Source organism: Oncorhynchus gorbuscha, linkage group LG14, assembly GCF_021184085.1.
Source record: "Oncorhynchus gorbuscha isolate QuinsamMale2020 ecotype Even-year linkage group LG14, OgorEven_v1.0, whole genome shotgun sequence".
Classification (NCBI taxonomy): Eukaryota; Metazoa; Chordata; class Actinopteri; order Salmoniformes; family Salmonidae; genus Oncorhynchus; species Oncorhynchus gorbuscha.
The window spans coordinates 61,436,414-61,454,707 of NC_060186.1; the positions used below are offsets into that span (position 1 = coordinate 61,436,414).

An 18,294-nucleotide genomic window follows, 5' to 3' on the forward strand; every position below is an offset into this window, starting at 1 on the left:
CCCAGAAACAAATAACTTTCTTCTGAAACTTGTCAGTCTATAATTGTTCTGAGAAATGAAGGCTATTCCATGCGGGAACTTGCCAAGAAACTGAAGATCTCATACAACACTGTATACTACTCCCTTCACAAACTGTCTCTAACCAGAATAGAAAGAGTGGGAGAGGAGAAAGAGGAGAAACAGACACCTCAAGTCTTCAACTAAATAATACCTGCAAAACACCAGTCTCAACGTCAACAGTGAAGAGGGGACTCCTGGATGCTGGCTTTCTAGGCAGGGTTACAAAGAAAAAACATCTCAGACTGGCCAATAAAAATATTAAGATGGGCAAAAGTACACAGACACTGGACAGAGGAACTCTGGATCACGGAGTCGCCTCTTCACTGTTGACGTTGAGACTGGTGTTTTGCAGGTATTATTTAGTTGAAGACTTGAGGCATCTGTTTCTCAAACTAGACACTCTAATGTACTTGTCCTCTTGCTCAGTTGTGCATTGGGGCCTACCACTCTTTATATTCCGGTTAGAGCCAGTTTGTGCTGTTCCGTGAAGGGAATAGTACACAGCGTTGTATGAGATCTTCAGTTTCTTCGCAATTTCTCAAAATTTCAGAATAAAGTTAATTGATTCTGACCATTTTGAGCCTGTAATTGAACCCACAAATGCTGATGCTCTAGATACTCAACTAGTATAAAGAAGGACAGTCTTATTGCTTCTTCAATCAGAACAACAGTTTTCAGCTGTGCTAACATAATTGCAGAAGGGTTTTCTAGTGATCAATAAGCCTTTTCAAATGATAAACTTGGATTAGCTAACGCGCCGTGCCAATGGAACACAGGAGGGATGGTTGCTGATAATGGGCCTCTGTACGCCTATGTAGATATTACATTTTTAAACATTTTAAATCAGCTGTTTCCATGTACAATAGTCATTTACAACATTAACAATGTATTTCTGATCAATTTGATGTTATTTTAAATGGACAAAGAAATTGCTTTTCTTTCAAAAACAAGAACATTTCCAAGTGACCCCAAACTTTTGAACGGTAGTGTACATGGGCGCACGGGTCGGCCTGGTCCACTGAGACACAACAGAGAGAGGTCAGAGGTTAGAGGGCAGATACATGTGCATAGGGCTTGACCTGGTCTACTGAGACACAACAGAGAGAGGTCAGAAGGCAGCTACATGGGCTTATAGGTAGGCCTGGTCTACTGAGACACAACAGAGAGAGGTCAGAAGGCAGCTACATGGGCTTATAGGTAGGCCTGGTCTACTGAGACACAACAGAGAGAGGTCAGAAGGCAGCTACATGGGCTTATAGGTAGGCCTGGTCTACTGAGACACAACAGAAAGAGGTCAGAAGGCAGCTACATGGGCTTATAGGTAGGCCTGGTCTACTGAGACACAACAGAGAGAGGTCAGAAGGCAGCTACTGAGGTGCAACAGAGAGAGGTTAGCTACATGGCCGTAGGGGTCACTTTAGCATCTAGTTCACTCAACTCTATTTTGACTGAGCGATGAGCAAACATTAAGGTTTAGGATGTTAGAAGGAAAGTGGGATACCTAGTCAGTTGTACAAGTGAAATGTGTCTTCTGCATTTATCCCAACCCCTCTGAATCAAAGCCATGCCACTGGCTGTATCATAAGGTAAGCAATAATGTTTGATATAATGATTCATAAGCATTTCATAAGACCAACCAAAAGGTAACCTAGAAACATTAAGGTGTCGTGTCTTTGGCTATGCCGGATTAAGTGATATAACATGCTATTCTATTAAAATGACCTGATTGAGCTAATCATGTAAATGTAATTAGAGAGTCGGGGCACCACAAAATAATATTTATAGAGCTGTTATCTTCCGAATAAACTCTTAAAGACCTAGTAATATTTTATATCAATAGCAGTCAATATTAATCGTCACCTTAATTCAGTCTCATCTGAAAGTTGTAAATTCTTGGTTATCTTCACGAACCCTGGTTGAATCAGCAATACAAAATTGGGTTGAATGATTTATTTACTAAATACCCAACTAATCACACAGAATTACATATACACAGAATTAATTATACCTTGATGACATTATAAAGGAAAACGTCTCTAGCGGGCGGAACAAATATGACAGCTCGTTACACAAAAGAAAAGGGCTGGGTTTGAGTGAAAGAGCGGGAAGAAGCTGTGCTTTCGTAAATACAGTATTTTATGCATTTTAAATTACCACCCATTTGGAAAAGGAAAATGCAATAAATATTTACTCTGAGCTGCGCTTCGGGGGGTTGGTGGTAGATAGAAGGCCGTGTTGCCAAACCGAGTCCTTTTCGTCAAGGGCTTATATAGTGGAGGGAGAAAAGGGGTGTGTTTCATAGTTTACAAACTATGTCTCTTCATGTGGGCGGGCCACTGAGTTGGGCCTAATTCACTCATGAAAACCCAATTCTCACATTTTAGAAGCTAAAATCACATTTCATCCCATCACGAATAATTTCATATTCAAACATTTAAATTGAACAACAATTCCATGTGAATCCGATAACTCTGATGTGTAGATTTTAGAGTTAGACACTGTAGAGTTAATGTCATCTTATCATTGATGAGAATGTCTCAGATGACAACCAAACTGACATCATATTCATTAAGTACCTTTAAGCATGAACATTAAGCATATGAACATTAAGCATATGAACATTAAGCATATGTTCAATTGGTCGGATTACCAGAATATAGTTAATTTCCCCCACCTTCTGATGTTCCTAGAATCTCTATGTTAACCAAGGGGTTTTCAAATGTAACATCAGTAGGGTAGAGAGAGGAAAAAGGGGGGAGAGGTATTTATGACTGTCATAAACCTACCCCCAGGCCAACGTCATGACAAAGGTCATCTAACCTGCTGTTGGTTATACAGTAGAGTATTATTATACCGTAACGAACACACATGCCCATTTCCTTTCAGCCCCTCTCTCCATCATTTCACCCATCCCTTCTATTCTTTCAGTGTTATGACTTCATGTGGTGGTCACGCAGAGCCCCACACCTGCAGACAATTCAGCCAACCAAATGAAGATCTGGGTCAGTCAAACATGTTTCCCCTTATGATCAGTCATGAGGGGAAATCACTCATCCATTTAGGTCAGTTGTAAATGGTGATGTTGGGTAACCAGGGCGAGGGGAGGGGGGCTGACTGAAGCCATTTTATAAGGCCTTCATCCTCGTTCCCCCGTGGGTCTTCATGATTAGGACGAGGAAGCATGAAAAGACACGCTTCTCTTCAACCCTCCCTACAAAGCTATTCACCTACTTAAGCATGTCATAAAGTCAACAGGAGGCTTGTGTAACCGCAGTCTCATTTTTCAGGACCGGCTGGCTGGGTGGTGACTGACCACTATGTCCCACCAGGGTCTTCCTGATCGTCAAACCTGTCCTAAATTCACTAATGGCTGATGATCTTGGAGCCGACAGACATCGTTATCGAACAAGAATTGACATGTAATTGGACATCTTTGTGTCTATGGGCTTCTATATCTGTGTGTGTGCCTGATGCCATATCGCTGAATTGATTTAATGGATTAGCTGAATGACGTTTGAGCAGGAGCTTCATGAAATGGATTTCCATGGCTGAACAGCTGCACACAAGTCCAAGATCCCCATGCACAATGCCAAGCGTTGGCTGGAGTGCTGTAACGCTCTTCGCCATTGGACTCTGGAGCAGTGGAAACACATTCTCTGTAGTGATGAATCACACATCACCATCTGGCAGTCCAACGGATGAATCTGGGTATGGCGGATGCCAGGAGAACACTACCTGACCCAATGCATAGTGATGTTATATCAGCAAAGGGGAGGACCAACTCCATATTAATGCCCATGATTTTGGAATGAGATGTTCGACGAGCAGGCGTCAACATACTTTTGGTTATGTAGTGTAGATAGACAGATGGGAGAGGGAAGGTAAGGTCCCCATCACATAGATCTGGAGGGCACACTAGCTCTCTCTGTACATTACATCTCTGCATTATGCATGTAAATGTCATCCTAGGATGGACTGAAAACCAAATGGAGGATGAGAGGAAAATATCCTTTCATATACAAATGCATGCGGGCGCGCGCATACACACATCTTGGGACAAGCTTTCAATCTCTTAAGTAAATATCGTCCACGATGGACTGTAGGCCAAATGAGGTAAGAGAGGATATAATTTAATGCAGTCGAGTCCACACACACAAACTGCAGTCTCTCTCCATCTTTTCAATCTCTGAGACCATCTGATCCTTACACACTCCACTCCCTAAGATGTATCCTGCTGGAGTCATAATGAGAAACAGAGATGGATGAAAAGAGGAGAGAAAATCTCTCTCTCATCAATAGTAAAACATGGTCCGTTTGGCCAGAGTATAGTTTATAGTATTACTACTACTGTAAGTACTGTAGTAATGTGTATCTTATGGCATATTGGTGATAGGGGTATGTCCAGACAGAGACCAGTAGACCACATTATATTAATGATACTGTACAGTGTATACGATATCTAATGATGATAATATCTTACATCGTATAGGTGGTTTAGGCATCATGGTGGAGATGTCCTGGGACCAATAGAGGGGAACAGAACCCCTGACCTGAACGTACGAAGAGTAACTCCCTGCCGTGAATGACATCACTGACGCATCGTGGATGATCTGCTCAGTCTCCACCTCATTGGCTACGTCACCCTGCAGAGGATCAGATGAAAACAGGTGAGGGACAATATACAGAGAGAACCACATGGATCTACACACTCTTAGATGGTCCCATAGTTGTTTTTGTCATTGTTCAACAGTTTTGACCTGTAATTGACAGGAGTGGACCATATACTGGACCAGAAAGTCATCCCAAAATGAGCACACACACACACACACACACACACACACACACACACACACACACACACACACACACACACACACACACACACACACACACACACACACACACACACACACACACACACACACACACACACACACACACACACACACACACACACACACACACACACACACACACACACACACACACACACACACACACACACACACACACACACACACACACCTTACGAATGTCAATCCTGGACTAAACTAAGCCGCGCAGAGGGAATAATAGACACATAATTTGGCCTCAAAAACACAGCATACTGAACCCCTTTACCACCAAACTACATACACAAAAGGGAGATGCAGAGACACGGAGGTTACATTAACCTCACACCCCCTCCTTTGTGCCATGCTGCTATTATATAACACCGGGGGCGACTTCGCCCTGTTGTCGTGGCGACAAGATGAGGCAGGAGGTTACCTCGCAGTTGGCTCCTCTCTTGAGGAAGCGGGTGCCAGCAAATTTACTGGAGCGCCTGGCGATAAGGGTGACATGAACCGGACGACCGTAGATCAGGAGCTCTTCACACAGAGGTTAAGGTGGGACACACACAGATGTAACATAAAAAGGCAAAGTGTCATTGATTTCAAATAACAATTAGTAAATTACTGAAATGGTATTGTAATTCACTCGCCAGGCAAAACACCTAGGAGAAGAGAGATACTTCAAAGAGGAAGACAAGATGGTGGTTTGGCACTTCCCAACTTACTGTTTCACTACTGGGCAGCTACTATTCAGAAGATTTTGGTCTGGTGTAATTCTCCAAGTACCAACTGGTGCTCAATAGAAGCCCATTCTTTCCAATCATCCCTTCTCTTCTTGAATCTGTGCCCCACTATCCATGTGTCCTAAATCAGATCAAAGTGTTGCACAAAATTTTCCCCCAGAGACAAATGACACAATGCGCAATGTCTCCCGCTGATCACAGTCACATGTTTTACTCATGCTCTAAGCAGTCAAGGGTTTTGTTCTTAACTACTCTCTCTAAAGGTATTGATATGGACCTGCAGTCTTGTCCTTTGATAGCTATATTTGGACCTCCATTTGTGCTGTCTATTCTCACCTAAAGTAAAGCAGATGTAACGTTTGCTTCACTAGTGGCCCGCCAGCAGATTTGGCTGAATAGGAAATCTCCCAAACCAACCACTGAGTTCTTATGTCTTTTCTTAATTTAAAGTGCATGTACTGCTAACTTTTCTGAGATGGCCACCTTTAATTTCCTTTTCTTGACAAATTACACTCTATTGAGCAAGAACTTGGGACCAAAAGGGGAGGGAAGGGATAGTGTGCTGTGATCTGTTGTAATTGTATTTTCATATGGAATGTTAGTTTGATTGTTTATTTTTTTGGGGGGGGGCTTCTCCAATGAGAAAAGGGGGGGAAAAGATATTGGTACTCATGTCAAGAATTGTAAAGTGTATACGTTTATATGTCTAATTCAAAAATGGGAGAAAAATGATTTGTAATTCACTTCCTGAATTGAAATGGAATTGCCCCTGCCAATCACTGTTCCCCTCTCTCTACCCTCCATCTCTTTCTCTCTCGCACTAATTTACTAAGTCCCTCTCTTAACTCTGTTTTCCTCTTAACCTCCATCACTTCAACCCCATCACTTCCCCCATCTCTGTGCCTCTGCCTTTCTTCACCCCCCTCCTCAGTTTCCTTCTATGAATTATTCTGCCTGGGTTTCTCTGGGAAAATAACCATGAGAGAAGGACGGCTTCCAGGAACCATTGTCTAAACCCAGCATCTGCAATGTGGCCCCCACTGCCCATCTAACCAGCCAACCTGGTGAGACACACACACACACACACACACACACACACACACACACACACACACACACACACACACACACACACACACACACACACACACACACACACACACACACACACACACGCACCTCGCGCTATTCAGCAATATTTGCTGTAAACCAGTGGTCCTCAACTGGTTGTCTTGGGAACCAAATTGAACCAAATTTTCTCAGTCGCAACCCAATATTAGCATCCCATTTTGTTGTTGTTGTTGCAAAAATACAATCTGGAAAACTATTTAGAATGCTATATTGATAGTAGATGTAGCAATTATATGATAAGGGAACAACATTCCCACCGTTTTCCATGGTCAATAACTCTAATTTGCCAATATTCTTGATGAAGAATGTTAATAAGCTGACTGATTTGAGACCACAAAATCAACCAAATCAACTAAATAGCACTGCTAATAGCTCTAGATAAGAAAATACTGTGATTGAAAAAATAGTTTCAGAGGTAAAACAAATAAAAATGTAAGTAGGTTCATTATCAATTCCACACACCTTCTACAAAGTTTTAGTTGTTTAAGTTCAGACTGAAGTATTTTTGTTTTTCTATCCATTTCCTCTTTCATCACTGGGATACTGGGGGGTTCACGAATCTCATGACTGTGGAGGAGGTCATTCATTATTACTTGTGTATATAAAAAGCCAAGAACAACTTCTGTCAAGCATAAGAGTCATGAGCTAAAACCTTTCATGGCTATGAGGTGCAATGAATGGTTATAATGTCTTAATGTCTGCCTATAAGATCTGCACTGACGGATAGTTAAACTGGGCTCTCAAAATCAGGGACACAATTAATCAGATTTAGTTATTCTCAAGCACTTCTACCCAAGCCCCGAGCATCCACACTCAAATATGCATCAATATAACCAAAGTAGGCATACATTTTGTTTCAAGTGTGTTTTTCTTTGGCTTAGTGGACACACTAGCTGTGCTTTCCTAGTCTAAACAAAAAGAACCTGTCTAGCTAACCTAATATTTGTTTTCTTTTCCACCTCATATACCAGATGGGCAAAGCATGCAAAAGCTCCACTGTTTTCATACCTGATAAGCATTGCTTAATATTTTTATATAGACCATAATATAAACACAAATCGCTTAATGCAGCTTAGCAGACTGGCGAGCATCTGTCTCATTAGGTATTCCATGTGCCCCCTAAACAAAAAAAAAACAAATAAAATGGTATTCCATGTGTTGCGGAACAAGAGGCAGGCACACACTTTCCAGTGAGCAGCATGCCAGACACATGATGGGGAGTGGAGGAGGCGGGCGAGGGAAAGGAACACAAGAGGAATAAAGCTGTCTTCTAAAGGATAACTGTCAAAAGACAGACGGACAGAAAGATGGAGGTCCGCAAACAACGTGTCCACCGACAATGAGAATGGTAAAAGACTGATAATATATTGAATGCATTAACAAAATGTTCCATTGGAGATGAGAAATGATGGTAATTAAAGTTAAAGGTACTACTGGTGATACAGGTGTGCCATCCCCACAGCCTCAGCAATGGATTAGTCCACTGAGGCAGGCGTGAGTCAGACAGGTGTCTCGTGTGCCATAAAATATTTAAATAAAATGTATTTATTTATAAATATATATGCGACTGCTCGGTAAAAAAAGAAAGAATACTCGGTCAACCACCAGCCTATCGAACAAACAATAGACCAGTTGATTAAATGGGGTCAGCCCTAGTGGATACCAACATCTGGAACATGGCAAAAGCACCAAGTCACTGACACAAGCACATATGCAGCACCTGACTACTAAACTGAACACTCTACTTTGCAGGTCGTAACCAGGCAGGAGGAAAAGGATACTGGACTGGCCACAGAAGCCATGAATGATGTACATGAGCCAATCAGGATGCACCGTGTCCTTGACGCGCTCCAGGAGCTTGCCGTTCCACACGTACTTGGCGTACGGTTCACTCTGGAGGCCGTGGAACACTGCAACGGAACCATTACATAGGAACACAAAACACCACAGAACAGCTTACATGGATGGACAGGATCAAGGAGGGGATGGTTTACCACCGATACAGTAGATTAGAACATGGAAACTGTATTGAGACAGATGAGCTGAATAAAGACTTTGGTTTTGGGCTAGTAGTGATGTCCTGATCAACCTTTTAGCTGGTGAATGGCTTTATGAGTGGCTTGAGTTGTGAGGATCGTTTTCTATTTGGGACCACTGACTGACTTAACGGTTAAAAGATCAAGAAAACATATCACAAAAAAAGGAATGGTATGTTACACGTGGTTATCAAATGGAAAGAAATGTGTTCAATAGAGTGTATTCACATGTTTTAAAACTGGATGAACTGGAGTTTAGGGAGAGTGTGAGAGGGCAGGAGCTGTCTGACCTTGTGTGGGTAGGCCCTCGTCCTCAAAGATGTCGAAGCTGTCCTGCTGTCTGCTGCTCCGTGTGTGCACCTCCTCCACTGTGCCCGGGTCACACGGGCTATGCAGCAGCGTCAGGTTGTACTGCAGGGAGTGGCTCAGGTCATAGCTGTAGCTGGGAGGGGTCAAAGTTCATAGGTGAAGAGGTCAACGAGGAAGAAGAACAACACTTTGATAATCAAAAATCAATGAGATGGATGAATGGAGTGATGCGTATAAAGAATAATGATAGAAGAATGACCAAAAAAAAAACATTTTGTTTTACACCTGACAGTACGTCTATTTTTTGTATATATTTTTTCTTTGCGGTATACAATGTTTTTTTCCTTGAGGATACAAAAAAGGTAGGGTCCCAAATGTATCTTCACCTGTCACTAGGGAGATAAATGACCAGCTTGACAACAAGTCTGAGTGAGAACTGATAGAAGGTCATCTGTGGAGCGAGTCGTGAATACACTATGTCAATACTGACCCTTTCAGTACAGGTTAACCTTTAGTACGGCTACTGATACAGTGGGCTTTAGATGGTAGGTGCTGAAGGGCATGATTCCAAGAGGAGTTAAGGGTACACCAGATGGGTATTTTGAGGTCTCTGTGTGTCACTCTGGCTTAATGACGAAATGACAGACCGACACTTCAGAAAGGAGTCCAAACAGTACTTTAATGATACATAACTATTGATGGAAGTGATGGCATCTCTTATGTGTTTTTTTAAGTGAATTCAATTAAAGAAAAGAAAATCTAATTCAATGGGTGGATGGAAATAAATGCTAACCATTTGTTTTAATGAGATGTACACTGAGATAAAAACATGAGGAACACCTTCCTAATATTGAGTTGCACACCCTTTGTCCTCAGAACAGCCTCAATTCGTCAGGGCATGGACACTGCAATGTGTCAAAACCTTTCCACAGGGATGCTGGCCCATGTTGACTCAATGCTTCCCACAGTTAGGTCAAGTTGTCTTGTCTGGATGTCCTTTGGGTGGGTGGACCATTCTTAACACACACAGGAAACTGTTGAGTGTGAAAAACCCAGCAGCATTGCAGTACTTGACACACTCAAATCGGTGCGCCTGGCAAACTCTGTTCAAAAGGCACTTAAATATTTTGTCTTCTCCATTCACCCACTGAATAGCGCACATACACAATCCATGTCTTAATTGTCTCAACGCTTAAAAATCCTTCTTTAACCCGTCTCCTCCCCTTCATCTACACCGATTGAAGTGGATTTCAATAAGGGATCATAGCTTTCACCTGGATTCACCTGGTCAGTCTGTCATGGAAGGTGTTTTGTACACTCACTGATTATTTGTGTAGTTTTAATGAGGAGGATGTTGATACATAAATCCATAAGAGTGTGACTCTGTCCTCTCTCACCGATTCACAACATCACTGTAATAAAATATCCAATCTTGAAAGTGTGTGTGTGTATATGTGTATGCACGTGAGAGAGCGATAACCACAGATATACTGTGCATCTTGTGTGACATTTGTTCCAACAAAGTAACATACAAAAAAAGTGAAGAACTGTGAATAGCGTTTGACAGGTTCCATACTGCAACAAACACCTGAGCCTCCTGATCACCAAGACTTGTGACAAACAAAAGCATTGACTTGACAAACAACAGAAGAGAGATGCGGAGGAGTGGTTATTTTTAAGATCTCACACACACTTACTTACCTGAAGTAGAAGTTGCTGGACAGGTCCACATTCTGAAAGATCCTCACGTATCTATAAGAGGAGAAAGAAACAGTACCAATCTCTTATGGTTATGACCTGCACGCCATAACCAGGAGAGCATGGTTAGTTCAGGAGAGCATTTGAGCTAACCCTAACTCCTTTCCTAACATTAACCTAATTCCCCTAACCTGCCACGTGGCTGCGTAAGTTCTCCTAACCTGCTACGAAAAAGTAACTTCTGGCCGTAGCTGTATCCCACCGAGTCAGAACCTGTAATACTAGTGGCAGGAGTTTTTCATGTCGCATCACCGCAGTCACATCACTGGAGTTGTCAGGTCACATAGGAAACAGTCCTAGTCTTTAGGATATAACATCATACATGTTACTTTCTCATCTCAATGAAAAGGGGAGACTAGAAAATACCATAAGCATTTGCTGTGCACGGCAGGTTATATAGACCCATATACAGAGTGATCCTTAGCTGGTCACACTTGGTTAGTGGGTCAGTGAAGCCGTCACACTGTGTGTGTAAACTGAGAGAGAAACAAGTGAGAGAAAGAGGAAGGAAAGAAGAAAATCTCCAGTGGGGTGTGAGATGTTGGGTATATAACGGTTGACCTACTGTACCTGGCCTCGTCAGGATGTGTCACCCTCACTGAGTCATTGGGGATGTAGATCATGTTAGTATCCTCTATCTTGTATATGGAGTGACCACCAATGTCGGCCATCTTCCTCCGCTTGGTGATCAACACGAGGTAATAACCCTCAAGGAATCGGACAAAGCCTGCAAGACCAGGACAATGAATACACATGAACAGCACACATAAGATTAATGTTACTATAGGACACCTCAAACCACCCAGATAACTTATACAACTCATATGAAACTTTTAACATGAACCTTTCCATCCTCAATGTTTTTTTCAAGACACATTTTCATACATCTATGTACAATATCTATTCTCATCTCAACAATCAAATGAGTGCCTATCTATGTATGTGTGTGTGTGTGTGTGTGTCTTCATAATAGATGAGACCACTTGTTTTTCATGCTGCATGACCACAACACACTCACAGTCTGTTCATCTGTCTTACATCCTTCATTATCACCTTCAAAATCTTTATTTTCAATTATATATATTTTCAATTACAAAATAATGTTTTCAGTCCTGGAATGTGTATACTGCTTCACGGAAAAGCAGAATAGATGTTCTCTGAGAGCTTATTATTGTTTGTCAATCATATTAGTCAGGCTGTTTTCATATGATCTCCTCTTAGAGGTCACAGACCGCTAGAAACACAGACTACTAGCGCCATGTCACTTGGACCAGGGTTTCCCACTCCGATTTACGTTAATGGGAGGGGATGAGATCATAGGTTACGCATCCTACTGGAGGAAATTATCTACTGGGGATAGATGAGAGAAACCTCCATAGAAACAGCATAGGACATACATTCACATGGATAGATGTTTGGAGGATAGGAGATAGAGAATGGAATTTTGTAACTCAAAATCATACCCTTACCCATTTTACACCATCAGAACCACCCATTTTCTTGCCGTGACACATTGACATTCAATTTCCCTGCTTTGTCTGGGTCGGTGTGAGCGATTTCCTATATCAGTGGTTCCCAAATTGAACTCAGTACGGCTTTCAACTTACTCTTGAAAGTTGTAATAGTAGAATGCAAAAGGTGTCATTTAGAAATTGGGTAGTGCATCATCAGTTCCTCTTGTCATGTCTGTCATCGCAAACCTTAAAGAGCTATTTGTCCAATGCTGGAAGGTGTGACATTAGTGCTGGTACGAACTCGGACCCAGGCGCAGAGAAACACAGCAGGCAGAGGTAAGGGTAAATCCAGAATATTTACATAAGGTCTTCATAGCAAAACAACAAAGCAAGTGCATACGAAAACACTGAACAAAACAGGAGACCTGAGCAACTGGCCCAGTCCACAGAGGAATCTAAATAGTCATCCAGTAGGTGATCCCAATAAGCCCAATCAGGTTCACCTGGATACTAGAAGTAACCCAAGGGTTTTCTCCAGTGGCAACCTCAGGTAGTGTACTCAAGGGAGAAAACCTGACATGTGACAAAACCCCCCCTCAAGGAACGACTCTTGATGTTCCACCAGGGGTAGCTGAACATCGACGGAAGTCCCGAATGAGTCCGGGGTCCAAAATGTCCCGGTGCCGGAATCCAGGAACGTTCCTCAGGCAGTAACTCTTCCAGTCCACGAGGTTCTGAGTCCCTCTCAGGAACTGACAACTGGAGAGGATGCATCGCACCGTGTAGGCTGGCTGTCCCGCCTTGCATGAAAGTGGAGGTGGAGGCCAGGTGGCCGGAACCAGAGGAATGAACACTAGAGGCTTGAGTCTGGAGATGTGGTAGGTGGGATGAAACCTCATGGACCGGGGAAGATGAAGAGGATAGGCCACTGGATTGATGTGCCATAGAAACTTGAATGGCCCAACGTGCCGGGGAGCCAACTTCCTAGATTCCACGGGTCGAGGCAGATCCCTAGTAGACAACCAGACCATCTGGCCTGGACGCAGGAGGGGACTCGGGCAGCAATGACAGTTGGCCTGTTGTTGAACGCAAGCTGAGGACCTCAGGAGCGCTGAACGAGCCCTCTTCCAGGTCCGGCGGCTACGAGAGATGAGGCTTAGAGAGGAAGGAACCGTCACTTCAAATCTCCTGATATGGAAACAAGGGGGGCTGCTAACTGTACAACACCTGGAATGATGACAGGCCAGTGGAGGAACACTGGAGAGTGTTGTGTGAATACTCCACTCAGGGAAGGTGCGGACTCCAAGTGGCGGGGTTGGCGGACACACAGCACCGTAAGGCGGCCTCCAGATCCTGGTTTGCCCACTCAGTTTGACCGTTGGACAGAGGATGATAACCCGAGGACGGACTGGTTGATAACCCCAGAAGAGTACAGAATCTGGAGGCAAACTGGTATCTCCGGTCGGAGACTCTGTCCCGAGGAAGTCCGTGAAGATGAAAACATGTTGAATGTGTTACGTTCCCCAGTTTGTGTTGTAGTTTGTGTTTGTGCATGTGTTTATTTCAGGAAATGGCTTCCTGAAATCCATCAAGCAGCTGATTGGTCGACTCCATGGCTAATTGGAGAGCTGACCCCGCCCCCTCGTCAAGACGCAGCTGTCTCCAATTACCCATTCATTCTGAAGCTATATAAATGCCAGTGTTCTGTTCAGGAGGGAGAGATTTTCTGGGAGGTCATTGCAGAGATTTTGCTAGAGAGATTTTCTGGGAGGTCATTGCAGAGATTTTGCTAGAGAGTTTTGCTGGGATGTCATTGAAGAGATTTTGCTAGAGAGATTTTGATAGAGGTTGATTTTGCTGGGAGTTCATTGCTGAGAGTTGGTATGTTTTGTGAGTTTGTTGCTCAGATAGAGCTTATTTGATGTCCTTTGTTTCTTAGTTTGTTTGTGAAATTGTTTAATATTCTGTTTCATTTGTTCCCAGGGGGGAAGGGGAAGGCACCTTGGGAGTGCTTAGGCAAGAGGCCCGTGGGCATACATATACCCGTAGCATATTCGCTGTCTAGGCACACTAGGTAAGACCTGGGCGGACCACCCCCTATATTTTGGTTAGGGCACCAGGTGGTGCTAAATTAGGTAAGTAGTGGGTAGGCAGGTAAGACAGGAGAGGGGGGGGGGGCTTTGAGATTTACTTTCTTTGCTTTGGTTCCGTCCAGCCCCTTTTCCCCATATTACCGTGTAAAGGAATAAAGTCCTTGTAAACGGTACCACATTCTGCCTATTGTCATTCTTACTTGCACCTACAGTCCATACCTTTTTCTCTTCACGGAGAGTTTAGTTGTAGCAGGGTGTTGCATTCCCTCTTCATAGAGGCGTGCGTAACAAATGACCAGCTGAGCAGTCTCATGGGTAGATGGAAGCTTAGGCAGCGGAATGAAATGTGCCGCCTTGGAAAAGTGGTCCACAATGACCAGGATGGCGTGTCTCCCTCTGAGGATGGAAGGCCCGTGATGAAATCCATAGAGAGATGTCTCCAAGGTCGAGAAGGTGTTGGCAGTGGATGAAGAAGCCCCAGAGGCTGCTGACAAGAAGTCGTGTTCCGGGCGCATGTCGGACAGGCAGCCACAAAGGTCTGAGTGTCTGCCTCCGCCCGAGGGCCAACAAAACCTCCTCCTCAAAAACTCTAGCGTTCGCTGCCCTCCCGGATGAGAGGTGAGACGCGCCGAGTGATCCCACTGAAGTACCTTGGACTGTGCCCCAAGAGGAACAAAAAGTCTGTTAGGTGGACAGCCATCTAGAACTGCCTCCCTACCTTGCGCCTCCCTCAGGACAGTATCTATACCCCAGGACACTGGCGCAAGGATGAGCAACCTGGGGATGATGGATTCAAGTGAGAGAGGGCATCAGGACTGGCGAGAGAGGGCATCCGGCTTCACGTTCTTAGACCCCGGACGGTAAGATAATGTGAATCTGAACCGAGTGAAGAAGAGTGCCCAACGAGCCTGCCGTGGGTTGAGGAGTTTAACCTCCTAGATATAGACCAGGTTCTTGTGGTCAGTCCAAACCGTAAAGCGATGTTCCGAGCCCTCCAAACAGTGCCGCCACTCCTCCAAAGCCAGTTTGACCGCAAGAAAGCTCCCGATTGCTGACATTATAGTTCCTCTCCGCTGGAGTGAGACACCTGGTGTAGAAGGCACAGGGATGAAGCTTTTGGTCTTTTGCCGAGCGCTGAGACAGAACAGCCCCAACGCCAACGTCAGAGGCATCCACCTCTACCACAAAGGAAAGAGAAGGATCCGCATGAACGAGAATGGGTGCAGAAGAAAACTGACGTTTCAGGTCCTGGAACGCCTTCTAAGCAGCAGAGGTCCAGCATACATGCCTAGCCAAGCCCTTGATGAGCGTTGTCAACAGCGCCGCCACAGCACTAAAGTTCCTCACAAATCTCCAGGAAAATTTGAAAAAAAACAATTAACTTGATTGACTGTGCTGGGTCGTGGCCTGTTGACCACTGATCCTACCTTTTGGGAGTCCATCAGTACACAGCCCTGAGACACAATGTACTCCAGGAAGGAGATCTGAGGAATGTAAAACTCACACTTTTTGGGCTTCACAATCAAGTGATGAGCGAGAAGTCTGAAGAACTTGGCGGGCATGTTGGATGTGTTCAACCATGGACTTGGAGAAGATGAGGATGTACACAAACATGAACTGGTGAAGGAAGTCACGCAGCGCATCATTAACCAGGGCCTGGAAAACGACTGGAGCATTATTAAGTCCAAACGACGTGATCAGGTACTCATTATGTCCATTAGGAGTGTTGAACGCTGTCTTCCACTCGTCTCTCTGTCTGACGCGCACCAGAATGTACGCATTCTGTAAATCCAATTTAGAAAACCATTGCTCCCTGGAGTTTCTCAAAAGCTTATTACATAAGAGGAAGGGGGTAATGGTTATTGATGGTAATGTTATTTAAACCCCAGGAATCGATACAGGGACGTAATCCCCCATCCTTCTTCCCAACAAAAGAAAAAACCCGCTCCTGCAGGTGAAGTGGACGGAGGAATAAAATCAGCCGCCAGCGCCTCCTTAATATAACTGTTCATGGCTGCAGTCTCTGAACCTGAGAGAGAATACAGCCCTCTTCTAAGAGGAGTGGTAACGGTCAGGAGGCCGATGGCAGAATCGTAGGGCCTGTGAGGTGGTAGTTTGCTGGCCCCTTGTTTGCTGAAGACCTGACCCAAATCCAAGGAATCCCAAGGTACATGGGAAAGATCAGGCTTGTCATTCCCATCCAGAGGAATTGGAGGATCAGAAGTCTCCAGACAAGCAGGACTGGAAAGGTGTGGAGAGAGTTGCTGGCAGGTGAACTGGCATGAAGGATTCCACACCAGAACTCTTCCCGAAGGCCAAGCAATTTGAGGATTATGGGTGGAAAGCCACAGATGTCCAAGAACCAGGGGAAGCTCAAGAGAGTCCACCAGATGTAACTGGTTAAGCTCCACATGGCCATCCAGAACTCGTAGCTGAACAGGCATGGTGAGTTGCTTCACCTTCCCAGGGTTGACCATCCAGCACAGTGACCAACAACGGAGTGTCCAGCTTAGTGAGTGGCAGCCTCTGTTGGCGAGCTAATGTACAATCCAGGAAACAGATGGTAGCCATAGACGAATTGAGAACCATGATGGAATACAGGACAAGCAGGCCCAGCATACGGCAGTGAAACAAATGAAGAATGGACTCCCTTAGCGGGGCCCGAAACACTGGAACCAATTTGGGACCCCTTCATCCTCTCATGACGACGTTCCCGAAGCCGGTTGTCAATCAGGATGGCCAGAATGATAAGCTCCTCCAGAGTGTCAGGGCTGTCCCGGGAAGCCAGTTCATCCTTGAGAATCTCGCTGAGTCTGTTCAGAAAAACAGAGTGAAGTGCCTCTATATTCCAACCGCTCTCAGCGGCGACCGTCCGAAATGATTCTTTGAGCAGCGTTCCTGCCACTGATTGGGTGATCAAAAACCCTCATCTCCTGGGTGAAGCTTTGCCAATTAAAACAAATGTCTGATTTCTGCTCCCAGATGGCCGTGGCCCAGGCCAGAGCCCGTCCTGAGAGCAAGGAGATGACATATGCCACTCTGGAGAGTCCGTCCTGAGAGCAAGGAGATGACATATGTCACGCTCGGTGGGAAACGTTAAGACCTGCAATTTGAAGACCAGCGAACATGGAAGCAGGAACCCACAACACCTGCCAGGATGCCCCTCATAGCGCTCCGGTGCTGGGAGATGAGGCTCCCGAGGGGAGGAAGACGAACTGGTAGAAAGTGAAGGGTTCGAAGGTGCAGCAGAAGTTGCTCCCGTCTGCAGAGTGAACACAAGCGTTCCTAAATCCTCCGACAATGATTTCAGCCACGCCTTATGGCGACCAATCACTGTTCCATGTGAGTGAGAGCCGACTGTAAGTGGTGGAGCTGAGTGTCCCTCGGATGGCAGAGACATCTCTATTGGGACCATTTTGAGTCTCAGGTCTACTGTGATATTAGTGCTAGTACGAACTCGGAACCAGGCAAAGAGGTAAGGGTAAATCCAGAATATTTACTTAAGGTCTTCTTAGCAAAACAACAAAGCAAAGGAACACTGAACAAAACAGGAGACCTGAGCAACTGGACCAGTCCACAGAGGAACCTAAATAGTCATCCAGCAGGTGATCCCAATAAGCCCAATCAGGGACACCTGGATACTGGAAATAACCCAAGGGTGTTCTCCAGTGGCAACCTCAGGTAGTGTACTCAAGGGAGAAAACCTGACTTGTGCCAGAAGGGGGGGCCTGAGTGAAAAAGTTTGAGAACCCCTGTTCTAAATCACCATCCAGCTCGATACAAAGGACTTCCAAGAAATGTTTCTCTGTAGGCCTTGCCATGTTACCTACGTAGCCAATTGCAATGACAGTCAATTTCAGTTAGAAAAAATAGATTGG

General features: G+C 44.6%; 1 protein-coding gene across 1 annotated transcript in view; it reads right to left on the minus strand.

Annotated features, from left to right (window-relative positions):
- fig4a (FIG4 phosphoinositide 5-phosphatase a) overlaps positions 1-18,294 on the minus strand; it is a 134,858-nt gene that overhangs the window by 97,242 nt on the left and 19,322 nt on the right. The window contains exons 5-10 of the mRNA XM_046298728.1: positions 11,440-11,596; positions 10,813-10,863; positions 9,093-9,244; positions 8,548-8,676; positions 5,329-5,429; positions 4,541-4,703 (exon numbers count right to left, since the gene is read on the minus strand). Coding sequence (XP_046154684.1) covers positions 4,541-4,703; positions 5,329-5,429; positions 8,548-8,676; positions 9,093-9,244; positions 10,813-10,863; positions 11,440-11,596 — 753 coding nt within the window. The remainder of the gene's footprint in view (positions 1-4,540; positions 4,704-5,328; positions 5,430-8,547; positions 8,677-9,092; positions 9,245-10,812; positions 10,864-11,439; positions 11,597-18,294) is intronic.